The 10073-nt window shown below is 44.9% G+C and overlaps 2 protein-coding genes across 3 annotated transcripts in view; one reads left to right on the forward strand and one right to left on the reverse strand.

Annotated features, from left to right (window-relative positions):
- The window catches only part of cep85 (centrosomal protein 85), a 12123-nt gene extending 3420 nt beyond the window's left edge, over positions 1–8703 (forward strand). For both annotated transcript variants that reach the window (XM_069143141.1, XM_069143142.1), the window contains 11 exons: positions 583–1376; positions 3198–3328; positions 3498–3615; positions 3733–3918; positions 4486–4638; positions 4745–4899; positions 5022–5139; positions 5981–6031; positions 6153–6260; positions 6381–6627; positions 6759–8703. In XM_069143141.1, coding sequence (XP_068999242.1) covers positions 583–1376; positions 3198–3328; positions 3498–3615; positions 3733–3918; positions 4486–4638; positions 4745–4899; positions 5022–5139; positions 5981–6031; positions 6153–6260; positions 6381–6627; positions 6759–6922 — 2225 coding nt within the window. In that variant the 3' untranslated portion in view covers positions 6923–8703. The remainder of the gene's footprint in view (positions 1–582; positions 1377–3197; positions 3329–3497; positions 3616–3732; positions 3919–4485; positions 4639–4744; positions 4900–5021; positions 5140–5980; positions 6032–6152; positions 6261–6380; positions 6628–6758) is intronic.
- A 69-nt stretch (positions 8704–8772) lies between these two features.
- Positions 8773–10063, reverse strand: ubxn11 (UBX domain protein 11). Its single transcript, XM_069143143.1, has 3 exons — positions 9936–10063; positions 9232–9381; positions 8773–9124 (listed from the first exon to the last, which is right to left on the reverse strand). The coding sequence occupies exons 1-3, from the start codon at positions 10028–10030 to the stop codon at positions 8959–8961; spliced, it is 411 nt and encodes a 136-aa protein (XP_068999244.1). The 5' UTR covers positions 10031–10063; the 3' UTR covers positions 8773–8958.
- Positions 10064–10073: the final 10 nt, after the last annotated feature.

The raw sequence follows: 10073 nt of genomic DNA on the forward strand, positions 1-10073 counted from the left end.
CATAATGAGATCTGAGGTTTCCAAGCGAAGACGGTTCATATTTTTTTTTTACACACGCTCGATGAAAGTGGAGTCAGTGTTTATTCTGTAGAGTAATGAGGCCTTTACACTGTGCGTGTCGCCAATAATTATGTAACTTCATGCAAAAAAAAAAAAAAAAAAGAAGGATCCTTTTGTCTGTTGTTCTGTTATAACAGAATTTAACCGTGGATTATAATTGTCCTACATGTACATGGCAGATATTACCGGCTTTATTAATACAGTAAACACATGACATATTTTTCCATCATGTAATGCAGACCTGATATCCCGTGCATCGGTGTAATTCTATTATAAGCCTATTCCCTGAGTTGAGTCAGTCAGATCCGGTTAATTCTTTCAGCGGTGACACCTTATCATCAAAGTAGGCCACCCATAAACCCTGCTGCATCTACTTTACATCACTGACTGAAAATAGAGAAAATGGCCTGCAGTAGTGCTCCAGATAGTCTGCACTGATTTTAACGCGGAGCGTTTGTATGTTGAACAGTGAGAGAATAACACTTCACGTCATTTCTCATTGCATTGTTTTTCTCTTTGAAGATTTCTGCAGTTCCAGCAGCAGCCCCTCTTTCCAGCCCATCCGCAGTCAGATCCCCATACCCACTGCACATGTCATGCCATCCACGGCCGGAGCCCCGGCCTCGAAGCCCCAGTCGTGTGTCCAGGAGGACTCCCTGTCCTCAGCTGAGGGTTACAGGTCTTCCTCTGGCTCCAGAACCCCCAGCGCCGCGACGTCAAAGTCTTCCTCGCTCTCAAAATCAGCGTCTTCACCCAACCTGGACGCTCAGGTCGGTGTAGGAAGCGATGCCGTGGGGCCCAAGCCAGACTGCCTAAGCCGCTATCGCAGCCTCGTCAATGGACTGGACCACTCGCTTTTCCCCACGGATCACACGCGAGTGGATGAGGGCCAGAGGTTTGACACTCCCGCTGTGGAGCCGACACTAAATCAGTCAGCCCTATTGGGGGGATTGTGCCCTGATGTCAGACTCCGATTACAGACGACCGGGATTAGAGACGCCCCAGACTGCGTGTCTGAGGCCTACAGAGGAAGTATGGAGCACAGCTATAAAGTTCTGCCTGAAGCCAGGCCTGGCGTTCCCGGCACAGCAGAAGCCTCTAATCAGAGGGGCGGTCAGCCTGGCGCAGCCGGATCTCCTGGAGTTTATTCAAGCCCTCTCAGCTTGCAGACACAGGCTCTGCTGAGGGAGCACGCCGGCCCCAAGGGTTACGAGCCATTGCGGCAGGACAGATGTAGTGAACTTTCTAGCTGGCAGCAGCAACAGCAACACAAGCAGCAACTGGAGAGTTTACGCCTGCAAGTGGAACAAATGCAGGCAAGTATTTTTTTTTCCCCAAAGAAAATTCTGCTGCATTTGTAGTAAAGAAACACAAACCCGTGAGTGTATGTTTTTTTTTTAGTTTTTTTTTAGATTGTTTCAGCACCGTCACGGCTCTTTATAGTGTCGAGGCTGGTCTTTGATGTCAGCTGCTCACAGTGTCTCTGCTGGGTAGCGAAACAAACTCATCTCAGCTGCCATAATTAAGTGAAAGTGCGTTTTCTGAGGATAACACGTTGATAGATTTAACACCGCCGGAGTAGACATGTTGGAAAGTTGGTTGTTTGTTGACATTGAAATTTGGTTCCTGTACACACATTGTATATAGGTCAACATTGGGAAAATAACATCCCACTAATCGAGGCCCGAGGGACACAGACGCCTCGTCCTATTTTAAAGCAGGATCAAATCAATCAGCCAAATTGAATTAACAAGAACAGCAAAGGGTTTTGTCCGGCCTGACGGAGAAATTTTATTACAAGGTAACTTCAGAAAATCCTTTTTGTTAACGTAGGAACGTTTGTTGCTACTTCCCTTTTGCAGTTTGTAAAAACAACTGTTGAAATCGAAGAGAGATGTTACTCAACAGTTCTTTATCATTTCAGCAACATTTTCATTTGGTCTTTGGCAGATGTCGAGTGACCGTTGCCACTTCCACTTTAAGTGAAACTTTATTACTTTAAGAACATTTTTACAAACCTTTTACGGAGACAGGACAGAATATGATTCTTACATTTTCTTTGTGGCCTTTTTTCTGTGAGGGTCCTACATCCGTGTAAAATCGTACGTGTTTGCAGTGCGTATTTGATTTAAGTGTTTTCGTAAAGGCTGCAAGATTTTGACTTGGTGGAAATGCAATATTTACAACACACAAAATGTTATTTAAAGTTAAAAGCCAACATAAATAGTAGCTGGTTATATCAGCTGCATTGAGACGTGACAGTTTCAGATACTATTGGTGTTACTGTCTATACCTTGACAACACGAACAGAGTAGAGATTCAGTTTCTGCCCTCAAAGTCTTCATGGAAGTGGATCTCTGTTGGAGCGTCTGGTGCTGACAGTTGATGTGTAACTGTTTGAGATAGACTGTAAAATATGGATAATGATGTTGCCTTTGCAAGCAGTAAAGGTTTTTTTAAATTTATTATTCTTGCTCATTATTTTGCACATGTTGAACAATGGGTTTTTTTCATGGGCAAATACAAAAACACTAAAGCAAATATGGATGTTTAAGCCAATAGTTTTATAAACTGGAAATATGTTGACGGATCTATGTGCACGGTCTTCAGGTTTATAATTTAGGAAACGGCGTTTTTGCGAGAATGTTTTATGCAACTGAAACGTTAAAAGCCGAACTGAATCAAAACCAGTCGATTCCAGACTTTGTGAATGAAAATCAAATGAGGATTTCAGTGGCAATATGCAGTCCCAGCAGACGGGGGGGAGGGGGGGAAATTCGCACTGCTTAATCCCCATGCAGTTTTCTTCTTCTAAATAGCTCATAGCCATGTGAAATTAAACAGCTGTTATTGTCAGAACCTATCTGACTTTGTTGTCATTGTTAAGAATAATTAAATCGTGTCGGGGTAAATGAGGCCGGAGGCAATTCCTGGGCTGTTTACACCTCGTTTTGTGCTTTCATCGATCAATAGTTTTGTTGATGCCAACACCTGCATTGTGTGTGCTGTTCGCTATCTGTATTGTGCAAAGATAAGATGGAAACTGCTAGCCTTTGCATGTTTTATTACTACGATGCAGCTCAAACTGTCAGTGACATTGACACTTAACATGTTTCTTTTTTTTTTTTTTTTTTTAGTTAATGAGTGCCGGAGTGGGTCAGTACCCATCCCTGTACTCAACGCCGGTCCACTCTGAGTCTGGCAAGTGGGACGCTTTGGTCAAAGCCAGTGAGAGTCTGCTGAAGGAGAAGGAGCTTATCATTGAGAGGCAAGTGTTGCGAATAGATTTACTGCTTCTGTCGGCACATTCTGGGGAAGGAGGGAAATAGAAAGCAGAAATGACGATGCAGCGCTTCCACCAGATAGTCCCCCTTCCCCCTCTCCCCTGTATTATTGTTTTCTTGTTCTGATGATTGTTGGATCTTTTCGCGATGCAGACAAAAGCAGCATATGGCCCAACTGGAGCAGCGTCTGAGGGAAAGCGAGCTGCAGGTTCACGGAGCCCTCCTGGGCCGAGGGGCTTCTTATAGCGACATGTGTATGCTGCGACTTCAGGTCGGTGACAAAACTGGAAAACCCTGTTTTGTATCTGCCGCCGCCGTCAACTTTGCAAACATTTCACCCTTAAAAACCGTCATTGAACCTTTTTGATATCACACGCTGGCGTTGCAGGAGGCCCAGAGGGAGAACGCGTTCCTGAGGGCGCAGTTTACCGAGCGCACCGACTGCGCCACCCTGGAGAAAACGGAGGCAGAGCGCAGACTGGGGGCGGTTGAAGCCGAGACGCGACGACTGACTGACAGTCTGAAGGAAACCTGCGAGAGGCACGCAGAGGAGATGAAGAAACAAGAAGAGAGGGTTAGTGCTTATCCAAAACCTATTCCCTAAAGAACGTGACGTGAGCAAGAAAAGACCACAGAATGACACACAAAAAACAAAAACACATTGAAGAGTTTGTATGATGATTTGTGTCGTTTCTATTTTAGAGGCATTAACCGAGGGGTGCATTTAAATTCTGTCCAAAGTCCAGACAGTTAGCGAACACCTGACTTCCTTGAGCCCAGGAGATCTTTCTTCTCCCCACTGGAACCAAATGCTCTACAAAAAAAAACAAAAAAAACCTGTCACGTTCAGTAGATCGATCAATAGATCTCAAATATTGTGTACAACTCGAGGCTTTAACAAGGTTACTTGATTTTACAGAGGAAGATTCTTAAAAAAAAAAGAAAAAAAAAAAAAAAGCTGCTACCGTGTTTTCTCCCAGGCCAACCTTGGATGTTGTTTTGTCGAAACAGTTCGTCACATGTTTTCAACTCGAGTCCCCCCCCCCCCCCTCCCTCCCAACTGTCTGCTACAACCGGCTGTTATTACTGATTTTATTTCGGGCCCTTTGTCCGTCTCACCATCTATGCCCAATATGTGCAGATCCGCAGTCGAGACAAGCACATCAACAACCTGAAGAAGAAGTGTCAGAAGGAGACCGAGCTGAAGAGGGAGAACCAGCAGCGTATTGAGACTCTGGAGCGCTATCTCGCCGACCTGCCCACCTTGGAGGACTACCAGAGCCAGAACAAGCAGGTTAGAAACGGTTGCACTCCTTGCGAGCGGGTGCGTCCTGTTTTCCGTAGGTTCAAGTTGATCATTTAACCTGGACGTGTGCGGTTTTCTCGTTTCTTCGCGTCAGCTCTTAGAGGCTGAAGAGCAGGCCGCTCAGCTCCAAGACAAAGTGCGCGAACTGGAGGCCTGTCTGGAGACCAGCCGCTCACAACTGCGGGAAAAAGACGTACAGCTGGAGGAGCAGAAGCGGCGGGAGAGAGACCTGCTGACCACCATCACCGAGTACGTACACGACATGCCGTCTCCTCTGCGGCCGTGTTCGTTCCCTTCCCTCTCCGTGTACAAAGAGGCGGTAATAATTCTGCATAATGAGTGTTCTGTGTTTTTATTTTTGTCCTCGTCAGTATGCAGCAGCGGGTGCAGCAGGGCCTGGAGGACGGAGCCAGGCTCCCGTGTCTGGATATTGAGAAGCTCCGAGGAGAAAACAGCTCTTTGAGAGAGGAGCAGCAGAGACTCAAAAAGGTCTCTTGTTACTTGTCTGCTCGGGTGTTTTTTTTTTTTTGTGTGTTTTTTAAAAAAAAATTTTAGGGGGTCTTTTTTAAAACTCCTATATTTGTTTTTACAGCAGAGAGAATGCTTCTATTTGTCACATATACAAGGGATAAACAAAGAAATGGGCTCGGTAGTTCAACCTCACTTGTTGAACTCTAAAGACGGAGTACCATTTGTACATGAAGTTTATGCTGATCCCACATTAACATCACAGACTGTTCATACGCTGTGTAGAATCTATTGTCTGTTATGACCTCAGACGACTCCAGATTCAAACTGATATGATTTATCTACCTCAGAGGAAGTGTGCGTTCAGCTCAGTCAGAGTTACAGAGAAGTATTCATTTCCCTGGAACATGTCAGTATAATGCGTGTTAAATATTCTCTGCGGTGTTTATCACGCTCGCTGTGCTTCACCTGCAAAGTAAATGCCTCCTGGTCATAAACATAAACTCTCATTATTCTCACAGAGCTCCGGTCACAACCTCACAGTTCAATAGAACAGGGACAAAGAGGAACAAAGTTTGATGTTAAAATAAAAGGAGTTGAGAAAATAGAATTAACCGACAGGTTCAAATTTAACTGTGGAAACATTGGATGCAGATCAAGTAGTGCAGACAGGATTTATTTTCTGACTGACTAAAGGTAAAAGGTATTCAATGTCCTTTAAGTGTTCATAGTCGCTGTTGTTATTAGTGCACATCGTGAGTGCAGATTTAGATTAATGCAAAAGATCCAGTCCATCACGGGTACACGAGCTGAAGTCCATATTGGAAGTTATAATTTTAAAGCGGAGTTCTTGTCTTTGCAGGTTATTGAGAAGCAACACCGAATGATGGAACAGCTCGGCTCCCAGATCCAGGTGTTTCTCTCTTCTCACTGAATCTCAATGAATGAGTGTTTACTGCTTCTTCTTTTTTTTTTTTTTTACGGTCTGCTAACATTTGAGAGTCATTGTTTGTTTTGTTTGTTTGTGCGTGCAGGCTCTGGAGGGGCAGATATCTCAGGAAGAGAGCAGCTCTCAGGCTCTCAGAGAGGAGGTGTTGGCCAAAGAGCACAATGTGTCAGAGCTCCACACAGCCATGAAGGAGGTGAGATGGACTGATCCGGGAAAAACAAATATTCTGCTTCCCACTTTGATTTGGAGAGACCCTCTGAATAAAGTTCAACTGCTCCTGTTGCTAATGTCGATGCCGTTTACTGTGTCATAGCTGTCGGCCCAGAACCAGGAACTGATGGAGCAGAATCTGACGCTGCAGGAGCAGATGAGCGACCCGGAGCAGAGGAGCAGTAGCCAGGCGTCCTCTGTCCTGCAGCCAGCTGGAGCTCACCTCACACAAAGACTACACGCTGAGATTGCTTCCTGCCTGAGTGACCTGCGCTCCCTGTGCAGCATTTTGACCCAGCGAGCGCAGGGACAAGACCCCAACCTCTCCCTGCTGCTCGGCCTCACCACTTGTAAGCACTGCTTGAATTTGACCCTTTTTTAAATTTTTTTTGCTGATGTAGGATTAGACATGAATTAGAAAACGTTTGATTTATGAGCAGTACCACATCGATCCGTTTGTTTTGTTTTGTTTTTTTCCCAGCACCACCGGCGGTGACGGAGCAGAACGAGGACTGGATGAATCCTGAGGTGCTGCAGAAGAAGCTGGTCGAAGCTCAACAGCTCCGTCGCGATGTGGAGGAGCTCCGTAATGTGATCCTGGACCGCTACGCGCAGGACATGGGAGAAAACTGCATCACCCAATAACCTTGACACCCGGGCGATGGAGGAAACTTCCAGAAGCCCCGTCGTCGCCTCTGAAGCGTCTCGACGGGTTTGTCGTTCACGCCTTGATTCTGAATGTCAGAAAGAGGACTGGGTTTTAATTTGATTAAAATGAGGACAAGGAAAGCCCAGATGGTTTAGCTTCTCCTTCTCTCAACTGACTGAACGCGGAGTCCCGAGCCCGCCTGTAGCTCAGAACCTCCCATCCCCCTGGTGAGTTCATCTATTTTAGTCCAAGGGCTAACAGAAAATATCTTACCTCTAATACTTGATCCTTCAGCATTGTGTGTGTGCGTGTGTGTGTGTGTGTGTGTGTGTGTGTGCGCGTTTTTTTTTTTTAATGACATGATGCTGTCTGTTACCAAACAGTCTTACAGTTTTTGTTCCACTCTTTAGTGTAGAAGTCCCACAAATATAATTTATTTAACTCCTAATTTCCCTCTTTAGGGGAAATTATCCAAGAAGTGGTTGACAATCAACTGAAAATATTTTAACCTTTTTTTTAATTTTATTTTTTACTAAATCTGCTTGGAAATGTTACTAATGCGCCGTTATTTAAAATGGTGCCGACTGTAATGTTAGACTCTGCTGTTTGGTAACAACTGAAGGGTTTAATACCAAATCAGCTTCTCACACCAACAAGCCTACACCAGTTTTAATACCAAAGAAACTCTGGTCGAAGCAGTCGTGCCGGTCTGTGAATGTCTGTGAACGCTCCTCTCTCCGCTGCAGGCCTCGTCACTAATGAACACCAACATGTGCCTTTCTGTCACATTTGCAACGACAATGCTAATTCATTTTAGACCAACCACAAAGGGCTGACTGCAGCTGACTCTTGCAACGGGGACCTTTCCCTCAGCGTATCAACTAGTAGGACAGTCCATACATTCCCTGACTCTGAATGTAGTCGAAAACCTGTCACGGAGCTCGTGGGGGCCCCCGACTCTCCCTGTTCATTGGCAGACTGATGAAGTTTAGTAAAACTCGTGAGTCCGGGCCGTCTGTGTAAGAGTTTTCAGTGTCGATTTTCATTTTTACATTTATAATGGCTTCCTTGCATTCGACGGAGTGGTTAACTGTTCGACAAATGTATGACTGAGAAAAACAGTATTAATCTTCAGTATTATTTATTGCTTTGTTTGCATTGACAACTCGGTGTGAAAGCGTTCTGGGTCCTCCCAACGTGTAACTGTAATAGTGTGTCTGAGCAAACCTGGCATCCACAATGTGTAAAGGTCCCATGAAGTGTCTTTTAGATTGTACTTTTCTACTGTGGTTTGGTGTGGTAGATGTGAGGCAGGATGTTTGGGATGAGCAGCCTTTCCTCAAGTGTTATAATCCCATGTGATGATGATGATAATGATGATGATGATGATGATGATTGGAGGGGTTGGCTGGATCACCCCTAAATCACACATCTGTCCTCAGCGCAGGATAAGCCATTTAAAAAAAACAACAAAAAAAAACTTGACACTTTAAAGTAAAAGAAAGGGATTTTACCGTAAAAATATGCAACAATGACTTTTTGTTTTTCTTTTTTGTCGTCAGTGATACAAAACAACACACCCAGGGACACGCAAGCCATGTTTCATTTCATGGGACCTTTAAACTTCAGTAGCACAAGATTTATGTTTGGACCCGTCGGGCTTCGCACGCCTTAACATCTCAAATGTTTTGCATAAGGGAAAAAGACGTTTATATTTTCATACTTTTGTCCTTGTTTGTATTTGGGTATTTTAGAAATAAAGATTTTCAAGATTTGGTTTTGTGTTAGTGTTTCAAATTTCATTTAACTTCATCTCCAGTGTGGGTTTTTTTGTTGTATTGCCTCTATGCAGAAAGCCGCCGCTACCAGCTTTCTATACTCCCGGATCCACCGGTCAGTTGTTGCTGATTTCCCCGTCTCGGTTTGCAGGACAGAGACGTCATCAACGTTTTAGTAACACCTCTGCGTTTCCTACTATCAAAAAGGTCCAGATTGCTGCTGTGAAGAACGCCGAAATAAAACAAAAATATCTTTAACCTTTCATAGGTTTATTGACAGCTGTCGGTACACGTTTTCTGCTCCGCAGCAGCAGACTAGCATTTACCGAGAGTCCACATGATCGGAGCGTCTGGCTGTCATCATCGTAGTGGCGCTCCGGGTACGCGCTGATGATGTCATAACCAGGCAGACCGGCCCCTCTGAGTGAAGAGAAACACAAAGCGGGCCCAGAGTCACGTGGCTTTAAAAGGCAGAAGCCAGCGGGGGAGCTCGTCTCGTCAGTGCGCACGGAGGATGTGGAGCTCACCCGTGTTTGTCCAGATACTTCCGCAGGTGACCGACTGTTTCCGAGCAGCACATTTTCACGACGTAAGTACGGTCCCCATCTTCTGACTTCACCTTGAGCGTGATGACGTCACGGGCGGACGGTGGCTGGTCAGCGTTGAGCGTCTGCGACCTGGCGACGGCGAAGCGAAGCGTGATGGTTCGTTTGGAAAACAAATATTTCTGTATAAACTTTTAGGAAACCCCAAATCAGGATTTAATCAAGCTTTACATCAAGTACGATCTTCTAGAATTCAATAATTCAATTTAACCCCTTAAACCCTGTTTTACTTCCTAATGTTTACGTCATTAAAAGTTACACGATTATTTTTGGTCGCGGTGTGACATCTCGTATTTCAACGTGTTTACATCAGTTGGAAATAATCCCGATCTGCTGTACGTCGTTTTATACAAATCTACCCCCCCACCCCCCCAAAAAAAAAAAAAAAAAAAAAAAAAAATCCCCTCCGACATATTTGATATCTTCAGAAACTTTGAAATATTCTCTGCGATTTAAAACACATTTCAGCGGATCTGGACCAGGCTCGTCTGCACCACGTTGAGCTTGTAATGACTTGACCTCCTCCGGTAAGGCAGTTAATTGTCACCTATAGTAAACAAAAACTTTTATCACAACTGATGTTATTTAAGAAAGGAGGTGGGGGGGAATAAATAAATGTGTTTTACCTGTCCGTCATCGCCTGCAGTGCTGGTGTGTCTACGAGGATCACCGAGCCGCGTCTCTGGGCATCAGATGAACCCTGGTGAAGATGAAGCATCATCTTTAACGTGGACGCACGGACGGACGGACGGACGCAGGTTGAT

The sequence above is a fragment of the Embiotoca jacksoni genome, unplaced genomic scaffold (genome assembly GCF_022577435.1).
Source record: "Embiotoca jacksoni isolate LCO1_2020_lvr unplaced genomic scaffold, fEmbJac1.0.p SCAF_11, whole genome shotgun sequence".
Classification (NCBI taxonomy): domain Eukaryota; kingdom Metazoa; phylum Chordata; class Actinopteri; family Embiotocidae; genus Embiotoca; species Embiotoca jacksoni.